This window comes from Hemiscyllium ocellatum, chromosome 11 (assembly GCF_020745735.1).
Source record: "Hemiscyllium ocellatum isolate sHemOce1 chromosome 11, sHemOce1.pat.X.cur, whole genome shotgun sequence".
NCBI classification, from domain to species: Eukaryota; Metazoa; Chordata; class Chondrichthyes; order Orectolobiformes; family Hemiscylliidae; genus Hemiscyllium; species Hemiscyllium ocellatum.
In genome coordinates, this window is record NC_083411.1 from 67,370,724 (window position 1) to 67,391,728 (window position 21,005).

Below are 21,005 nucleotides of genomic sequence, written 5' to 3' on the forward strand. Positions count from 1 at the left end.
ATTCTTAAAATTACGATCCTCCGATGTGATATTTGAAGGTCCTATTGCCTATTAAGTTTGTGAAATGAGCAGGTGGTCAGACAATCTTTGGAAACACAGTGACCCAGGATCAAATCTACAGGATCATCTGTTGCTTTCTCTACTTATTCTGGAATATAGATGGAACATATTTGATTGTGACCTGGGAGGAAGAAACACAAAGGATCACCGTAGATATCAAAATTTTTATTTTCAACCATTTCTTGCCACCATGTCCATACTATATTAATGAAAGCTTTACTGAGCTATTAAAACTTTAGATTAGCAAATGCTAAATTCCAGGACTTCAAGCACATTCCAAAGATCTCAGGATTTTCCACTCCGGGAACCCTGTGATGATCCAATGAACTGCAAAAGTCCTACGTTCCCCAACATGAAGTTCTCTAAATAAAAGAACTTTGGCACTTTACGGCATAAAATGATTGCATAATATTTTTTAAATAAAATGTATTGATCTCTGCCAGTCTTTTTTTGTAGAAAAGCAAATTTTAAAAGATATCAAGATACATAGTAAAATGATTCATTATTGCTTAGGCCGTAGAATGCACTGAAGCCTATACCTGGAATGGAGAGCTATATAGTCTTTGCGAAAAATAAAACACAGAAAATGCTTCAGTGACATATGTCTGTCATCCGTAAAGCGACACACAAAAAAAGTGAATGTTTTTGGTCTAGGAGCCTTCAGTAGAAGACACAAAATCAGCAAATCGTTCCTGGAAATTGTGTTGAAACTAGTAGTAGCAGGGTTGTACTAAATCACAAACAGTGTATGTACAACATGTAAAGAAAATATGATCACATTTACGTGGAATGTAACACAATAGTGATTGTCAATCTCTGTGAAATGTGACAGCTTTTGTTTGCATTCAGAATTTAACACCGCCCAATAAGCAATTTATGACATTAATTCCCAAACTGTCTAAAAGCAACTTATAAAAAGAACCCCAGCACAATCCATGTCCAGCCACAATATCAGTGACCAATCTGCTAAGTGAGCAAGAAAACAGGATGATCAACATATAACGCAGCATCTTCTGTATTTATATATGAATGCATTTCATTGTGTACCTTGCTAAATTATTGGATTACCACTTCAGGGAAAGTAATATATGCAATTCTCTCCTCCCCAAGCAGCTTGTTCTAGTTTTGGAAAGCAGAAATACAAACTTCGTTCTGCCAGCAGCATATTTCAACCTGGAAATATCTGAAAGGCCAATCACTTGCACGCGGTGACATGTGTCTTTGTAATTTAGCGTTTTTGTTTTTACACTTTCTTCATTCCTCTGCCCATCAAGCAGGCGAAAACAGTCATAACCATCTTAGACTTCACTTCAACCAGGTCCTCTGGAAGGGCATACACACGAGCTCCAATCTTTCTGGCCATTGATACAGCATATCTGTTGAGAAAGGTAACAGGTCACTCCATTGTTCAGTTTTCATCTGCCACACTCAAGAGTCATAGAGATGTACAGCATGGAAAAAGACCCTTCGGTCCAACTCGTCCATGCTGACCAGATATCCCAACCCAATCTAGTCCCAGCTGCCAGAACCCGGCCCATATCCCTCCAAACCCTTCCTATTCATATACCCATCCAAATGCCTATTAACTGTTGCAACTGTACCAGCCTCCACCACTTCCACTGACAGCTCATTCCATACCCGTACCACCTTCTGTGTGAAAACGTTGTCGCTTAGGTCTCTTTTATATCTTTCCCCTCTCACCCTAAACCTATGCCCTCTAGTTCTGGACTCCCCCACCCCAGGGAAAATACCTTGTCTATTTATCTTGCACTCACTGCACTTAACACAGCTCTTATCCACTTGCTAACTAATACAAAAAGGACAGTACATAGTTTCCAGTTAATTCAGATTACACAGATGATGCAAACATCAACTTCCACCTAAAATCTAACTTACCATCAAATACATTCATGGTGAACTTTCCATAAAGTTTGAGATAAATGCTGTATATTAAGTAACAATAAGGATCAGGCAATTCAAGATATAGGAGCAGAATTGGCCATTCAGCCCATAAAGTCTGCTCTGCTATTCAACTATGGCTGATCCGTTTCTCAACACCATTCTCCTGCCTTCTTGCTGTCACCCTTGACCCGGTTACTAATCAAGTACCTGTCTTGTCTTAGTCTTAAATACACTCAATGACTTGGCCTCCACAGTCTTCTGAAGCAATGAGTTGCACAGACTCACCACTCTCCGTCAGCCCTTCATTGAGGCTATGCCCTCAAGACCTGGTGTCTCCTATTAATGGAAACATCTTCTCTACGTGTAATCTGTCTAGGCCTCTCAATATTCTGTACTGAATCAGATCACCTCCTCACCCTTCTCAACTCCATTGAGTTTTAGACCCAGAGTCCTCAGGCCCTGCTCATGTGACAAGCCTTCCTCAGGATCATTCTTTTAAACCACGTCTGGACCTCTTCCAATACCAGCACTTCCTTCCTTAGATACAGGACCCAAACTGCTCACACTATTCCAAGTGCAGGCTGACCAGAGCATTATACAGCCTCAGAAGTACAACTCTGCTCTTGTATTCTAGCCCTCTTGAAATGAATGTGAACATTGCATTTGCCTTCTTAACTGTCAACTGAACCTGCGTGTTAACCTTAAGAGAATCCTGTACTAGACCCTTTTGTGTTTCAGCCTTCAGAAGCCTCTCTCCACTTAAAGAATAGTCTAAGCCCCAATTCTTCTGAAAGTGCATAACCTGAAGATCTAAATTGGAGGAAGGCTAATTTTGACGGTATTAGGCAAGAACTTTCAAAAGCTGATTGGGGGCAGATGTTCACAGGTAAAGGGACGGCTGGAAAATGGGAAGTCTTCAGAAATGAGATAATGAGAGTCCAGAGACAGTATATTCCTGTTAGGGTGAAAGGAAAGGCTGGTAGGTGTAGGGAATGCTGGATGATGAAAGAAATTGAGGGTTAAGAAAAAGGAGGAAGCATGTGTCAGGTGTAGACAGGAGAGATCGAGTGAATCCTTAGAAAACAATAAAAGTGGTAGGAGTATACTTAAGAGGGAAATCAGGAGGGAAAAAAGGGGACATGAGATAGCTTTGGCAAATAGGGTTAAGGAAAGTCCAAATGGTTTTTATAAATACATTAAGGACAAAAGGGTAACTGGGGAGAGAATAGGGCCCCTCAAGTGGAGCCACAGGAGATGGGGGAGATACTAAACGAGTATTTTGCATCAGTACTTATTATGGAGGAGGACATGGAAGATATAGAATGTAGGGAAATAGATAGTGACATCTTGAAAAATGTCCATATTACAGAGGAGAAAGTACTGGATGACTTGAAATGTATAAAAATGCATAAATCCCCAGAACCTGATCAAGTGTACCCTAGAACTACGTGGGAATCTAGAGCCTTGAAGGTAGAAGACAGAGGGTGGTGGTGGAGGGTTGCTTTTCATACTGTAGGCTTGTGACCAATGGTGTGCCACAAGGATCGGTGCTGGGTCCTGTACTTTTTGTCATTTACATAAATGATTTGGATGCGAGCATAAGAGGTACAGTTAGTAAGTTTACAGATGACACCAAAATTGGAGGTGTAGTGGACAGCGAAGAAGGTTACCTCAAGTAAAGCAGGATCTTGACCAGATGGGCCAATGGGCTGAGGAGTGGCAGATGGAGTTTAATTCAGATAAATGCAAGATGCTGCATTTTGGAAAAGTAAATCAGAGCAGGACAAATACACTTAATAGTAAGATCCTGGGGAGTGCTACTGAACAAAGAGACCTTGGGAGTGCAGGTTCACAGCTCCGTGAAAGGAGAGTTGCAGGTAGATCGGATATTGAAGAAGGCGTTTGGTATGCTTTCCTTTATTGGTCAGAGAATTGAACACAGGAGTTAGAAGGTCATGTTGCTGCTGTACAGGACATTAGTTAGGCCACTTTTGTGGTACTGCATGCAATTCTGGTTTCCTGCTTATTGGAAAAATATTGTGGAACTTGAAAGGGTTCAGAAAAGATTTACAGGGATGTTGCCAGGGTTGGAGGGTTTGAGATATAGGGAGAGGCTGAATAGGTTGGGGATATTTACCCTGGACTGTCAGAGGATGAGGGGTGACCTTAGAATTCTATAAAATCATGAAGGGCATGGATAGGATAAATAGACAAGGTCTCTTCCCTGGGGTTGGGGAGTCCAGAACTAGACAGCATAGGTCTAGGTGGAGAGAGGAAAGATATAAAAGGGACCTAAGGGGCAACTTTTTCACACAGAGGGTGGTCCGTGTATGGACAGAGCTGCCAGATGAAGTGGTGAAAGCTAGTACAATTATAGCATTTAAAAAGGCATCTGGATGGGTATAGAGGAATATGGGCCAAGTGCTGGAAAATGGGAATAATTAGGTTCGGATATCTAGTCAGCATGGATCTGTTTCTGTGCTGTACATTTCTATGACTTACACATTCCCATGTTGCATTCCATCTGCCACTTTATTTCCCATTCTCTTAGCCTACTAAAGTCCTTTCACAGCTTCCTCAACACTAGTTGTCCCTCTACCTATCCTTGTATCATCTGCATGCTGAGCAACAATGCCCCCAGTTCCTTTGTCCAGATTATTAATGTATAACATAAATAGCTGTGTTCCAACACTGATCCCTGCGGAACTCCATTAGTCACTGACTGCCATCCTGAAAAAGACCCCTTTAGCGCCACTGTCTGCCTTCTACTAGTCAGCCAATTTTCTATCCATGTCAGTATTTTGTCTTTAACACCATGAGCTCTTATTTAGCAGCTTCATTTGTGGCACCTTGTCAAAGCCTTCTGGAAATCCAAGTAGATCATGTCTAATGGCTCTCTTTTATCAACAAATTGTAACTGTTTTGTCAGACAGGACCTCTCCTTGACGAGGCAGTATTGACTCAGCCCTATTTTACCACGTAGTTCCAAGTTCTCTGCAATTTTATCCTTAATAACGGACTCTAAAATTTTATCCATAACTGAGGTCAAGCTAATGGGCCTATACCTTCCTGCCTTCTGCCTCTCCCTCTTTGGAAACAGGAATGTTATAGTAGCCAGTTTCCAGTTCTCTGGGAGGCTCCCTGACTTCCTGAAAGATCACTACCAATGCCTCCACATTCTCTTTCATTACTCTGAGGTGTAGCCCATCTGGCTAACTTATCCACCTTTGGACCGTTCAACTTCCCCAGCACCTTCTCCTTCCTGATGGTCACTACACTCCTGTAACTCATGAAATTCTATTGTGCTTCTGGTGTCGACTATGAAAACTGATGCAAAGTTCATATTTGGTTCCTCTGCAATTCTTTGCTCCCCACTATTACTCTCCAACTTTATTTTCCAAGAGTCTATGGGCGCACATTCATCTCTCTTACATTTCGTTTAACAAACAAAATTCTTGCTATCTTTTTTATTATTAGTTTATCCCCATATCTTTTTCACCCCAAATAGCTTTAATTTAAAAAAAAATTACCCTCTACTCGTTTTCAAAGCCTTCTTAATCCTCTGGCTTCCTACTAACCTTCACTACATTGTATGTTTTTGTGCTCTCCCGGACTTCCCTCATTAGCCACGTCTACCTCATTCTCCCCTTAGCATTTCTTTCTCTTCCTCGGGATGAACTGCCCCCAGAGACTCCTGCCATTGCTACTCCACCACCTCCCCTTCCAATCAGCTCGGCCAGCAACTCCCTCATCTCTTTGTAGTTACCTTTACTCAATTACAATACTGTTGCATCTGATTGCAGCTTCTTTCCATGCAGCATGAATTCTATGATATTATGGCCATTGTCCCCTAAGGGTTCCTTCACCTTCTGCTCCCTAATCAAGTCTGCCTCATTACACGTCACCAAATCCAGAATTGGTTGTTCCCTAATGGGTTCAACCATAAGCTGCTTCAAAAAAAATTCAGTCTCTCTCTCTCTCTCTCCTTTCAATTAAATGCAAATCCTTGGATATTTAGTCCTGATCCCCACATCACTGTAACCACCACAACAATGTGGCCAATTTCAATCTGCACTACACGTTCATTGATCTTGTTTTGCATACTGCGTGTATTCAAGTTCAACACTCCCAGTTGACTGCCTACATAATTGTCCCCTCATCTGCTTGCTTCATCATTAGTTTCCTGAGCTTTTCCATACCCTGTCCTATTGCTTGTTCTGGAAACGTTACTAACTTCTGTTGAGCTCTCCCAGCTTTAGCTTTTTCCATAATTTCCTGATGAAAGGTCCCAACCTGAAACATTAATTCTCCTGCTCCTCTGATGTTGCTTGACCTGCTGTGTTTTTTTCCAGGTCCAACTTTCACCGACTCATAACTTCCTACGCAACAGAATCCACCCTCCAACTATTCTGCTTAAATCCCTGCCCACAGCCCTAGACATGCAATTCTCTAGGACTCCAGTCCCACTGAGATTCAGGTGGAGCCATTCCATCCGAACAGCTCCTTCCTTCCCCCGTACTGATACCAACATCCCATGAATTCAAATTGAGTTTTCCCACACCAACCTTTTAACCACATGTTTACCTCTGTGTCGATTAGCTCATGGCTCAGGTAGTAATTTAGAAAGGACCACCTTTTTGATAGTGCTTTATGATTTAGCTCCTAGCGTTTCACATTCCCTCAGCAGAGCCCCTTTCTACCTGTATTATTGGTACCTACTTAGCATTTTCTAGCTTGTCCTCATCAGAAAGGCATCCAGTCTTCACCAGATCATAGTTAATAGAATCCGGTTGAATGGCATCAATCAAATCCAGTACAGGCAAACTTGAACTTAAATTCTTGTCCTGTATAAAAAAGATTTTGCATCAAGTCAAATCATTGTTCTTTTGTAGCTAAAGTTGTTCTTCCTTTCACTCTGACATAACTTCTAACACTTAGTATCTTAAAAAGGAGCTATAAAAATGCAAGTTTGTTTTGCTATTACAGTTGGCTTGAAAACAAACCAGATTTACATTTATATGCCTAGCACATATCAGGGCGCCCCAATGTATTTTGTTGGTAATGAATCAATATTTGATGTGCATTGTTATGAAGGCAAACATGGCCACCTCTGTTAAACTTAAGTTAAATCATAACAGTCTGATAAGATTGCTTTATTTGAAAGATACATTGAACATCATACCATCAGAAAATCTTGTTCTTTATGGAATTGAGAGATGGGATTGTCAAAATAACAAGAGAATTGAAAGGAAATTATAGGGGGAGAGACGTAGAGCGTTGTAGTTAATATTTATTATTAAATTTGAGCAGAGATCCATAAAACATTTGTAGTCAAATTAGAACCTTAGTACAGTTTCCTCAAATACAGAATGTCTACTTTTTCCTCCACCAAAGGGAATAACAGAAACAAAACGTTTTACTTTGGAAAAAGCTATGTAATGCTATTCAATATAAATTTTAGTCAATTAACAGAAATATTAATTTTGTCAAGAGTCCAGCCTTTTATGACTTGTCTGTGGTCAGAGAATATGGAGTGATTGTCTCCTAAGCTGCAAATCTAAGGGGTTTAATATGGTTTGATGAATAAATACCCATTGCCTGAAATATGCCAGTTACAATTTTAGCATCTGTAAGATTAAATTACCGGGAAAAAGGTCCATTGTTCAGGATTCAAATTTCACAGCAACTGTATAACTGCTCATTTTCAGAATCTAGATTTATGTGGACACTATACAAGTTTATCATCTTCTTATCTCTCAAATCAATTCTAATACAATTAACAGCTTTCCTAAAACACTTCTGTCCAAATTTAGTGAATCATTGTTACCTTTAGCACAAAAACTGGGCTTGAATTATAAAGTTGCATCAAATGCATGTCTCCATGCAAGATGTGACAATGCCATCATTCCTATGCCATCTCCATCCCTTTCTGTCCTCCCACATCACCCCCTATCCCTCAAACCAGCCTTTTTCCATCCCACATGGAAACACAGTCTTTTCAGCCACAGCAGTGGTGTTGTTGGACTCTTCTGAATTTCTGCTGTTTTCGTTCTCCACTAACTCAGCCACTGCCACATTTCCATGAGTGCTCACTCCAACCTTTGCATGGCCCAAATGCCTCAGAAATGCAGGGCACTGTCCAGCAAAACGGTGAGGCCCTTAAACAGACCAAAGACAGGTGAACAAGCAGAAACATGACTGACTGTTGTCAAAAGATAACTTGCCCCAAGTACATACTGTGTTTAAAAGTTGTCTGGAGATTGCTACAGATCATGGTAACCTGATGCTCACCCAAGTCTTCATAGTCAACCCAATGCTGTACAGAATCAACTATCCCGCCATAGGAGAGACGTTTACTCGTAGTTCATCCGGAAGAATATTCTTGCTCTCTCTAGTTATAGGTCAAGATGCTGTTGTGGTGTACATGGAAAAGTACTGTAGTCATTTTTTTTTAAAAATTGGAACTGCTTACCTTAAAACTCTGGATAGTCGTTTTCTTGCCTGCCTCTTTCAATGTCTTATTCACCCAATTGACAATGATATCATCATTGACTTTCTGACCGTCACCCAGTTCTTCAAGAACATTCAATGTATACCTATTGATACACAAATGCAACTTCAGAACAGCCACAGAAATAGTTAACACTTGATTTGAAACTGGATCAGTGGTGCTGGAAGAGCACAGCAGTTCAGGCAGCATCCAAAGTGCAGCGAAATCGACGTTTTGGGCAAAAGACCTTCATCAGACTTGAAAGCCTAGACTTCCCAACTGTTTCAACACAGTGCAGCAGAACCCACCCTTTTGCTATTTAGTTTAAAGTGCTACCCACAACCCTAAACATGCAGTTCGCCAGGATCCTGGATCCAGCATAATTCAGGGGGAGCCCATCCCATTGGAACAATCCCCCCATTCCCTGCACTAATACCAATGTCCCATGAATTCAAGCCTATTTTTCCCACACCAATCTTTGATCCACGTGTTTATCTTTATTCCTGTTCACCCTGTATCAATTAGCTCACTGCTCAGGTAATAATCCAGAAATTACCATCTTTTTAGCTATGCTTTATAATTTAGTTCCTAGCCGTTCATTTTCCCTCAGCAGACCTTTTTACTTATATTGTTGGTATCTATTTGTTTGAGAGCCTATTTGTTTTAATACAAGTTAGCACTGAGGTAACAGCAACTTGAAAATCCAGGCAGTGTATTTAAATGTGTCACGATGACATTTCTTATGTCATATTAGTAAGTCATAGTGAAATGATAGTAAGCAAGCAGATTAGTGACAACAGCTTTTTTGAGACACTCAGTGGATATACCTTCTCATCAATTGCCAGACCAAGGCTAAAGTTAGCGTTGAGTTTCCATCATTCAGATCCTTTCCAGCGATCCCCACAAGAGAAAACTTAGCTGGACTCTTGCCCAAGTCAACGGCATAATTGCAGTTTTCCAGCTGAAAAGAAAACATTTTTAAAAATATCGTAAGTACAACACTTAATTTTGCTGAATGTTCCTCTCAAACATTCAGGACCAAACTTGCCATACCTTTTTCATGTTAGCACCGAGTTTGGGATAGGGTGGCTTGTTCACTTTGTTCCAGTCAACTGGGACCTTGATTTTGTCATACAGCTGCAATATCACCAGGGCATCTACTAAGTCACTGCATTAAGAACAAAATATCGCATGATATTTTTAAAAAATGGCAGACATCTAAAAAGGTAGAGAGACATTCACAGAACTGGTATGAATAATTCCATTTCAACCAAATCTGTTTACCAACTTCATTGGAGTAACCACAACTCAATGTTAAATATTTCAGGTTTCCCCATTCACACACCTCTACAGAACAGTTTGACTATTTGCATTTATGTAGCACTTGTGATATTCTTAGCACTTGCAAACATACTAGGCATAAAAGCCTACTTTTGTTTGGACTCTGCCCTGACTGAGTTCCCCATTGTGCGCTGCACATTTACCTTAAAGGCACTTTTCTACAAGTATTGGTTTGAACTGGTTTACCATGCCACAAAGCCCATGGACAAGGACTATCCTCGGGTCAGTGGCCAAACAAGAGCATGGCAAACATGCATGGATCCAGCTGCACTTAGATATACTCAAAAGCCTGATGAGACAAATGCACATATTATAAAGCTGAGAAATGAAGCTTAAGACCCAAGATGATCTGTTGGGATGTTTTGTACAGAGGTTAGTTTCGAACAGTTGTAGTTAGACTACAGGTCAAGATTAGAGTGGTGCTGCAAGAGCACAACAGGTCAGGCAGCATCCGAGGAGCAGGATTGCTCGAAATGTTGATTTTCCTGCTCCTCGGACGCTGCCTGACCTGCTGTGCTTTTCCAGCACTACTCTAATCTTGACTCTGACCTCCAGCATCTGCAGTCCGCACTTTCGCCGTGCAGTTAGACTATGGCAGGCACAATGCTGCAGCTACATGTGTTCCTCTCTGAAATAACTTTATCCGTACTGGCAACTTCGATTTCTGAGCCAAACTATTTCTCAGGAAAGCTAAAGCCTGAATATCACACTTCATTGCACAAACTATTCAGAAGGCTAACCAGCTTAATTATATTAACATCAGACAACAATTGCAGCTTTACATCAACACAGAATTGGTCAGAATAATTGGGGCTATTAATGGGATAGAGTTTTGTTCAGCAGGATATGATACTGAACCTTCAGCAAGATAATAACAACTTTCCAAATGCTAGTTTTTGAAAAGTGTTAAAAAATGTGTTGAAATGGATTAATGTTGATGTTTAACTGTGATGGTCACTGTGTTAGCAAAGCACATTTTAAAAAAAGACAGCTTCAAAGGGCTGTGGAAATGTGACATTCTTTTTCTTGGCGTTAGCAATAGATGAGCATCTGTTGAAATCACTGAAGGTAGGAGGAGAGGACACTTGAATAGTTAGCAGCAGCGGCGAACTGCTTTTGATTCTTCTGGATCCAGCAATTAGTTATTTCATGAACTGCTTTCTATTTAGTCTCCACAGTTCCTTTAAGGGCTGCTGTTAAGTCAGTGCAAAGGAGCCAAGTACACGCGGCACTTGTATTGTCTAAGTGCATCTCTGATGTGGAGGAACCGGTGTTGGACTTGGGTAGACAATAGACAATAGGTGCAGGAGTAGGCCATTCTGCCCTTCGAGCCTGCACCACCATTCATTATGATCATGGCTGATCATCCTTAATCAGTATAGTGTTCCTGCCTTATCTCCATAACCCTTGATTTCACTATCCTTGAGAGCTCTATCCAACTCTTTCTTAAATGAATCCAGAGACTGGGCCTCCACTGCTTTCTGGGGCAGAGCATTCCACACACCCACCACTCTCTGGGTGAAGAAGGTTTCTCCTCATCTGTCCTAAATGGCCTACCCCTTATTTTTAAGCTGTGTCCTCTGGTTTGGCACTCACCCATCAGCGGAAACATGTTTCCTACCTCCAGAGTGTCCAATCCTTTAATAATCTTATATGTCTCAATCAGATCCCCTCTCAGTCTTCTAAACTCAATGGTATACAAGCCCAGTCGCTCCAATCTTTCAACATAAGATAGTCCCGCCATTCCAGGAATTGACCTCGTGAACCTACGCTGCACTCCCTCAGTAGCCAGAATGTCTTTCCACAAATTTGGAGACCAGAACTGCACACAATATTTCAGGTGCGGTCTCACCAGGGCCCTGTACAGCTGCAGAAGAACCTCTTTGCTTCTATACTCAATCCCTCTTGTTATGAAGGCCAGCACGCTATTAGCTTTCTTCACTACCTGCTGTACCTACATGCTTGTCTTCATTGACTGGTGTACAAGAACACCCAGATCTCTTTGTACTGCCCCTTTACCTAAATTGACTCCATTTAGGTAGTAGTCTGCCTTCCTGTTCTTGCCACCAAAGTGGATAACCATACATTTATCTACACTAAACTGCATCTGCCATGCATCTGTCCACTCACCTAACCTGTCCAGGTCACCCTGTAATCTCTTCACATTGTCCTCGCATTTCACCCTGCCACCCAGCTTTGTATCATCAGCAAATTTGCTAATGTTACTATTAATACCATCTTCTATATCATTAATATGTATTGTAAAAAGCTGCGGTCCCAGCACAGATCCCTGCGGTACCCTACTGGTCACCGCCTGCCATTCCGAAAGGGAGCTGTTTATCACTACTCTGTGTTTCCGGTCAGCCAACCAATTTTCAATCCAAGTCAGTACTTTGCCCCCAATACCATGCACCATAATTTTGCTCACTAACCTCCTATGTAGGACTTTATCAAAGGCTTTCTGAAAGTCCAGGTACACTACATCCACTGGATCTCCCTTGTCCATCTTCAGAGTTACATCTTCAAAAAATTCCAAAGATTAGTCAAGCATGATTACCCCTTCATAAATCCATGCTGACTCTGACCTATCCTGTTACTGCTATCCAGTAGGCAAAGTTAAAAATCACACAACACCAGGTTATAGTCCAGGTTATTTGGAAATACAAACTTTCGGAGTGCTGCACCTGATGAAGGAGCATTCCGGAAGCTTGTACTTCCAAATAAACCCCTTGGACTACAACCTGGTTTTGTGTGAATTTTAATTATTTGTATCTCAGTAGGACAATTAGAGTTCTATGTATATATCTACACAAAAATGTAACCAGACTCCAACTCAATTCTGGTGACCTGGTGGTTCAGCCTCAAAAAGGGGTAAAAAGTGTGCATTCATCGCTCCAATTTCAGGGTGATCTACCTCCTGCTGAAAAAGAGGGTTAAAACTAGTCCCGGGCATCCCAATACTAATCCTCGCTCAGTGACTCAGATTTATTCTTGAACAATGTTTAGATGAAAATATTCCTTCTTACCTATAAAGATGGTTTACTGCTGGATTTACACCTTGTGAATTCATCCAGTTGCGGAAAGTTCTTTCTTCACGGGTTTCACCTAAATGTAAAAAGTTGCATCATTTTTATCAAAACAGAATTCATCATTTTCTTTTGAAGCAAATCCCCACTAACATCTCCATGTTACACCCGGATTCTTCATACGCACTGATATTTTATAGCTTTCCAAAGTATCTGATAAAATGTTACTTTTGTTCCCAGGATGCAGACAATGTCAGGATTTGTTTGCTACCTCTAGCGCTTGGTAAACAGAATATAGAGCTTCCAATTTGAAGCACTGCTATCATTGTGGAGTTTGCCCATTTACAAATCACGTTGGATTACATTATTCAAGTATTTCAAGTTGATAACAATGAAATTGCAACTGTGTAAAAATGCATGTAATACGAAGATGGCATCTTGCCCACAGCATTGTTGCATGCTCTCTTTTGTAGTAAAGTTCACAAAACTTAGAAGTTCTATCAAGGAAGTCAACTTTCCAATCACTTGTGTCGGTCAATGGTCAGTGTTGATGTTAAGTCAGACATTTGGTCAAAGTTGAACTCCAAGATGCCTTGGTACTAGCAGAGCCAGTGAAGGTCAGTGGTGACATTTTAAGGTCTGTTTTAAAGTTTCACTGATGGGATGGTCAATGGTTAGGAACTTGCATAACACAAATACATTACTTGCCATTTCTCAAAGCAAGCCAAAACATTGCTTTGTTGTAGATCAGATGATTTATTTCATTAAAACAGAAGTTAATGTTAATATTGTTGAATTGTGAACATACGGCCCCATTCCTCTGTTGCAGGTGTACGCTAGCCACTGGAGACTGGCCAGATTAAGAACTTAAAATAGCTCTAACACAATTGACATCAAGGACAATTAATTCCATTTCTACGTCTGGATTTCCACTTTAGGATTACAGAATTGGATCAATGTTTTGGGTTTGTAGATACATCGGATTGTGACCAACCTATTCTTCCTCCTTTATATGTTACTGCTCCAGGGATCTGCCAACAATAAAGTACAAGACTGGAAACTTGCCTTGGACTTACTAATGTGAATCCTAAAGAATAATGATGGCATAGTAAAAGGCTTGGAGGAACAGGCCACCCATCTACCTTTATTGTATGCTGACCTCAGTGTGAAATGGATGACCTATCCAAACACATCTATTTCCCACTGACTGGTTAAATTCAAATTACCCCTCCCTTTCTCAATACCCACATTTTTGGAGTGCTGGGGTAATAAGTTAAGTTGTGACTCAACATTCTTAAATGAGCCTATGGAGTAATCAAAATTCCAACAAGCATTTTCTGGTTTTGAAAACTGCTTAAGCTTTACAAGTACAATGGACGTCAAGATCCGGTACACAGTCTTTTTTGAGGTATCTACATGCATTATCTTTGTGCTTTTACCTTCCAGCAGACTCCAGTCAATGTCTTGATTTTCAGGCTTCTGAAGGGCTGGATATTTGTTGAACAGATTGGCGACAAAAGCCAAGTTCAGTTTTGGGTTTCCTTGGACAACATCTCCTGGAGTGACAAACGCTCTGCAGCCGAGTTTGTCTGCCTCCTGCAACATATACTCCGCTCGCTTTAGGCTGTCCTTCTCCTTCAAGAGAAAACAGAAGTGATTCTAGAGCGTCTACTACATATTAGTATTTGTCATCATTTACAGATCTGACACCATTAAAGCAGCATTAGAACATCCTTTATTTTTTTTCCCCCTCAAGTTATTAGATCTTTTCTGGCATTGATTAGTTAAGGATTTAAGTACTAAATTTGGAGATGTTGCACATTGCCTTTGTAAGTATGGGTAAATGTATATAGGATATCGCCCCAGACACAGATTAAAGGGGATATTGAATGAAATAAGCAAGCAGCATTTTTGTTATTTACCAAAATGTTCAGATATTTCTGTTTTTCTTTACCCAAGCAAACAAAGATATTTGATTAAATATAGGGCAACCGTCCTTAGATTTTACCATCCATTGGTTTAAATAGAGATTTTAAAAGCCTGAAGTCAATACACGTTGGAAAAATTAAAAGATTCAGTTACTTCAGACACAGTTACCCCAAGGCCCTGTTTATTGTAACTGGTGACTTCAATCAAGCCAATTTAAGGAAGATGTTGCTCAAGTACCACTAGAACATTACCTGCCCCATAAAGGGCCTGAACATTTTAGACCACGGCTACACCACTGTGAAAGATGCCTACCGCTCCATCCTCCACCCTCATTTCAAGAACTCCAACCACAATGCCATGTTTCTTCTCCCGGCGTACAGGCAAAAGCTCAAGCAGGAGACCTCTCACGGATACATGTCCAGTGCTGGTCTGAGGAGGCAGAGGATTAATTCCAGTGCTATCTGGAATCGGCTGATTGGATCATGTTCAAACAGTCCACAGGTACTTTGGACAAGTACGCCACCACCATCACAGACATTATCAGCAAGTGCGAGGAGGACTGCATACCGAGGAAGTCAATCTGGGTGTTTCCTAACAGGAAACCCTGAATGAATCAGGACATACAGAACCTGCTAAAAACCAGGTGTGAGGCCTTCAGATCAGGAGACCCACTCAAATATAAGGAATCCAAGTATGACCTTCGCAGACCCATTAAGACAGCCAAGGACCAATACCGATCCAAACTCGAGACCCAGACAGACAACTGGCGACTATGGCAAGAACTGAATCACATCACAGATTCTAAAAAAAGAGACTGTGCAAGATAGCAAATGATGACCCATTCCTCCCAGATTGTCTCAACACCTGCTATGCTTGCTTTGAGCAGAATCTTGACGGAGAGATAACACTTATTTTGACAAATCCTGATGAACCTATCCCAATAGTCCCTGCATCAGAGGTCAGATCTGTTTTCCTTCATGTGAATCCAAGGAAAGCGATGCGACCAGACGGAGTACCAGGCCATGCACTCAGAACATGAGCAGGTCAACTGACAGAGATCTTCTCAGACATTTTCAATCTCTCCCTGCAGCAGACCACTGTCCCTGCCTGTTTCAAGAGGGCCAACATTATCCCTGTGCCTAAGAAGACTCATGCAGCATGTCTCAATGACGACCACCCAGTGGTCCTAACTTTAGTGGTCATGAAGTGCTTTGAAAGGCTTTTCATGGCATTAATCAACTCCAGCCTCCTCACTACTCATGATTCACTCCAATTTGCCCATCAGACTAACAGATCCATGTCAGATGCCATAATCACTTGCCCTTTACTCCTCCCTAGAGCATCTGGACACCAAGAACAACTACGTAAGAATCCTACTCATTGACTACAGTTCAGCCTTCAACACTATTATCCCACCAAGACTGATTATTAAATTTAATGATCTCGGACTAAGCCCCAATCTCTGCAACTGGATCCTTGGTTTCCTGACCCATAATCAGTGAAGACTGGGGCAATGTTTCACCCTCACTAACACTCAACACACTGGAGCCCTCCAGGGGTGTGTACTCAGCCCCCTACTGTACTCACTGTATAGCCATGACTGCATCACCAAATACCAGACTAATGCCATTTATAAGTTTGCTGATGACATCACCATAGTCAGTTGAATCTCAGATGGCGACGAAACAGACAACTGACAGGAGGTGGAAGACCTGGAAAAATAGTGCACTGAGAACAACCTAGTTCTCAATGCCGGCAAAACCAAGGAACTCATTATTGACTATCAGCTGGATGTTACTCATGCCCCCCTACACATTAACAGCACCGAGGTGGAATGAGTGGAAAGTGTCAAGCTCCTGGGAGTGGTCATCCACAACAAGCTTTCTTGGACTCTTCATGTGGATGCACTGGTTACAAAGGCCCAACAATGTCTCCTCTTCCTCAGGCAGCTGAGAAAATTTGGCATGATGGCAAATACCCATGCCAACTTTTATAGGTGCACCATCGAGAGCATTCTGTTTTGATGTATCACTACCTGGTATGGCAACTGTACCATTCAAGATCAGACACGGTTCCAGAGTGGTGAACTCGGTCCGGACAATCACAAAGGCCACCTTGCCATCTACAGAATCCATCTACCAGGCCCGCTGTCAAAGAAAGGCTGCCAGTGTTCTTAAAGATTGATCCCACCCTGGCAATGCTTTTCTACAACCTCTACCATCGGGGAGAAGGTACAGAAACCTGAACACACGCACCAGCCAGTTTCGAAACAGTTTCTACCCTATGGTTTGTTAGAGTACTGGATAGACTTCTCAAACTCTTAATATTCGCCTGTACCTGTGTTTTTATTTTGCCACTGTGTACCTATTATTTACTTATCTACGCTACTTAACTCTGTGATCTGTCTGTATTGCTCACACGACAAAGCTTTTCACTGTGCCTCAGTACACATGACAATAAATTCAATTCAATACTTTAGATTCCTTAACAATGACTCAATTTAAATAAATGCTCACTGTTAGAAAGTTTATATTCAGGACTTCTACACAAACTTGAATAAACATTTTGGACATTTCTGAAAAAAAAAATGTCAGTCCAGAACTGGCCACTGTTTGGATTAAAAATGTTTTTTTTTCTGATGTATGTATAATCTGTTATACATTAGAAAGGTTGAGTGATCACAATATTCAAGTGACTTTTGCCTGTAGGTGGTGCCAAGGACACAACATTCTGCTGCCAAAATGTGACTGTAAAATCAACTGAACTCAAATTCTTAAAGTGATTCACCACACAATGGCAGTGTGGCATTCTGCAGGAGAACTGCAGACATATTCTTACAAGGAGGAGTTTGCAGGAACATCGGGGCATCGAGACAATGTCCAATCTCAGGAAACTGCGGACTAGCTCATATCATCCCACCACCTGCTTTGTCCAAATGGAACCTCAGCCTTTTTTTATTTTTGTGTTTAGCTTTTCCAATGTTACATGCAGCTTCTACAATGTTGGCTCATCACCCTTCACATCGAGGGTACTATTTGTAGATTCGGCAGGTAGTTTTACAAATAAGTGCCTTTCCCATTTATCTGGGCTGGGGGCTGGCACTGATACGTTTGTACACTGGTACCATAGCTGAGTTCCAAATACCATCTCCTCCTACCCGTCATTTTCAAGAATCTGCAGTACTTGCAAACTAACTGCCCATTAATGACCAGATATTACTTTGCGTGGTGACTTTAACAGTATGTGTGCCTTACTCTCATCTTTGGGGCAGAGCATTGATGGCAAAACTAGGATTGTTTTGCCCATTCCTAATTGAGCTAAACGCAATGGTTGAGAGTCACTTTCTTGAGCTGCTACACTTCCTTTGGAGTAAAGTTATTGCTCGGAAGGGACTTTCAGGATTTTTATCCAGCAACAGCGAAGGAACAATATCTTTTCACATCAGACTGATGTGGGGCTAGGAAAGGAATTTGCAGGATGTGGTGCTCCCACGCATCGGCTGTCCTTTTTCTGTTGGAGGTTATAGGTTTGGAAGGTGCTGTCGAAGCAGGTTTGCCGAGTCCTGCCATGCATCGTGTATTCGGTACAGACTGCTGCCATTGTACTGTTGAAGTTGAATGGAGCGTGTGTTTAAGATGGTTGATGTTGGAGCTGCCCCCATCCAGGCAAGTCAGGGGTATTCTATCACACTCCTGACTTGTGTTTTGCAGATGGTGGACAGGCTTTGGGGAGTCAGGAGCTGAGCTGCAGAATTTCCAGTCTCGTGTTTTTTCCTTTTCATGTTGCCTTCCATTCTTCTCTCTCTCGGTTTCTTTCTGCACCCGATTTAACTCACCACAGCCATTGTTTTGTTTCTTCCCTGATCCTTCAAGTCTGATTGGTTAGGTTTGATCCCTGTAAAAATCACCAAGCTGCCAGATGCTGTGGTGTCACCATCATATAGTCACCATCTCTCACTCCTGTCAAGCTGCTACCCGTTTTAAAACAAAAAGTTCAGTGAAAGGGAGCAGGAAAAGAAACAAACTAAACAAACGGGTCAGGTATAATCCAACTCCAACAAACTCTGGCCCAAATAGATTAAGTCTATCATCCTCACCTCGACAACCAAAAGAAATCCAGGCCGCAGTACTCCAGTTTACACAAGTGCCAGAAAGTTGGCTCCTTGGGACCACTCCATTAGGCACATCCTTCCATTTGAACAGTGGTCTTACCTGCTTCTTCTGCCAGTGTGTTAAAGTAACCAGTTAAAAATACAAATGCCGAAAATACACAGTGGGCCAGGCAGCATCGGTGGGGAAAGGAAACTATTTAACATTTCAAGCCAGTGGTTTATTGCCATACCGTCCTCACCTGTCAGCTTTGTGACTGGCTCCTTCAGATCCCTCAAAAACAACCATGTCTCCTTTTAGGTGAGGAAAAGAAACTTATAAATAGAAAGGGTTTAAGAGGGATATGGGCCGAGTGCTGGCAAATGGGACTAGCTTTATTTCGGATATCTGGTCAGCATGGACGAGCTAAACCGAAGGACCTGTTTCTGCGTTTTAGATCTCCATGACATTTTCACGCCAAACTACACAAGGCCTTTTATTATCCTACTCTCTGATCCCTTCTCCAGTCACCTGCCCCACCCATCTTTTAACTGCACATTTCACTGGCCCAATAATGCATCTCCTGGATTTAATGCATACCTTCACTGAAATATGGCAGAGGTTTTCTCCAATTTCCAATTAATCCTCACCCTGCTGTACTCTCAATCCTATGTCAGTCCCTGTCCAATTTCTCTCCTCCAGACCTCAGCTCAAATCTCTACTTAATATCAACTGCAATGGGATACTGGATTAACTATACACATAGATTAGAATGAGAGGCAATTCCAAAAAGATGAACGTTTGAAAAAAAAAATTTGCAATTAGTGTTGGAGTTGTTCTGAAAGAATAGATGGTTGAATATTGCAGCAAATGCAGAGGAGGTTGTCAGTAGCATTGATTTTGGTAGCTGAACATTTGATTTTAAGTTTCTTCGTTTTGCAGGTTGGCTAAGATGCTATGGTTGATTCCTTTTGACCAATGAAATTCCAGTATTCATGGTGAGGAAGTGTCCTTTGTTGCCTTGTTCCTTTTGTCTGGTTTGCTCACTTGTTGGCTTCTAGCCCCAAGAGTGAGAGAGAGCCACTCTTCCTGCAACACAGGGGTTACTAGGAGATAGATCTTCAACTGTGACCTTCACAGCATGCTAACCCTTGAATGAAGGTTGATTACACATGGTAAAATTAGCTCATTGGCATACACCAGAATGTCAATCCCATTAGCACAATCCAGTATAGTTGAAGTTTGCCTCTTAATCTCTGAACTTGTATGTTTGATAAAAGGGAAAAACACACAATACATATGCAGTTTGAGGCATAATCCGCAGAGAAGTGGGTTTCTGTTGAGTATGGTGTCATCAGCCCTTCATTATTTTTGTAGTCACAAGATATCATAGCCCATTCTGTTTTGACTCTTCTCTTCCTTCTTTGAAGGGTTGTTGTTTGAATTTCCCTTCAGTGTGACATTCCATGGTCTGACCCAAGGCCATGGCACAAACCTAGAGATGTGTACTCAGATTTCAGAAGGCATTTGATGCCATATCAAAGATTATTATGCAAAATTACAGTTCATGGTGTAAGGTATGGCATACCAAGAGGATAACGTATTAGTAAAGTACAACAAATTGGAATGCAGGCAGGCATATATGGGTCATTTTCAGGTTTGCAAGTTGTGACAAGTGGTATGCCACAGGGATCAATGCCAGAGCTTCAACGCTCTACAATTTATTTGAATGAAGGGACTAAATATACGTCAGCTAAATGTGCTGATGACAAAGATAGGTAGGAACTTCAGTTGCGAAGAGGACATTAGGAATCTACAATGTGATATAAAGGTTAACTCAGTGGGCAGAAATTTGGTGAGGAGGGCATAATGTGGGCAAAGATAAATATGCACACTTTGGGTGGAAAAACAGAAAAGCAGTATTTTGTTCAAGTTGAGAGAGGTTTCAGAACTCTTAAGGAGAGAGGGATCTTGATGACCTGCTTCATGGATCACAAAAGGTTTGTGTGCAGATTCAGCAAACCATTGTAGGAACACTGGAGGAGGAGTTGGCTATTCAGCCCTTTTTAACCATTCTAGATTGTGGCTGATCGTCTGCACCACAATCCCACACTCTACCCATATGCCTTGATTTCATTACTAACTAGAAATCTATCAATCTCTATCTTG

At 41.4% G+C, this 21,005-nt stretch overlaps 1 protein-coding gene across 3 annotated transcripts in view; it reads right to left on the reverse strand.

Annotated features, from left to right (window-relative positions):
• Window positions 1–204: 204 nt before the first annotated feature.
• The window catches only part of pls3 (plastin 3 (T isoform)), a 115,090-nt gene continuing 94,289 nt past the window's right edge, over window positions 205–21,005 (reverse strand). For all 3 annotated transcript variants that reach the window (XM_060832599.1, XM_060832601.1, XM_060832600.1), the window contains exons 10-16: window positions 14,259–14,454; window positions 12,820–12,898; window positions 9,506–9,620; window positions 9,280–9,413; window positions 8,435–8,558; window positions 6,682–6,806; window positions 205–1,436 (exon numbers count right to left, since the gene is read on the reverse strand). In XM_060832599.1, the coding sequence (XP_060688582.1) occupies window positions 1,304–1,436; window positions 6,682–6,806; window positions 8,435–8,558; window positions 9,280–9,413; window positions 9,506–9,620; window positions 12,820–12,898; window positions 14,259–14,454 (906 nt within the window). In that variant the 3' untranslated portion in view covers window positions 205–1,303. The remainder of the gene's footprint in view (window positions 1,437–6,681; window positions 6,807–8,434; window positions 8,559–9,279; window positions 9,414–9,505; window positions 9,621–12,819; window positions 12,899–14,258; window positions 14,455–21,005) is intronic.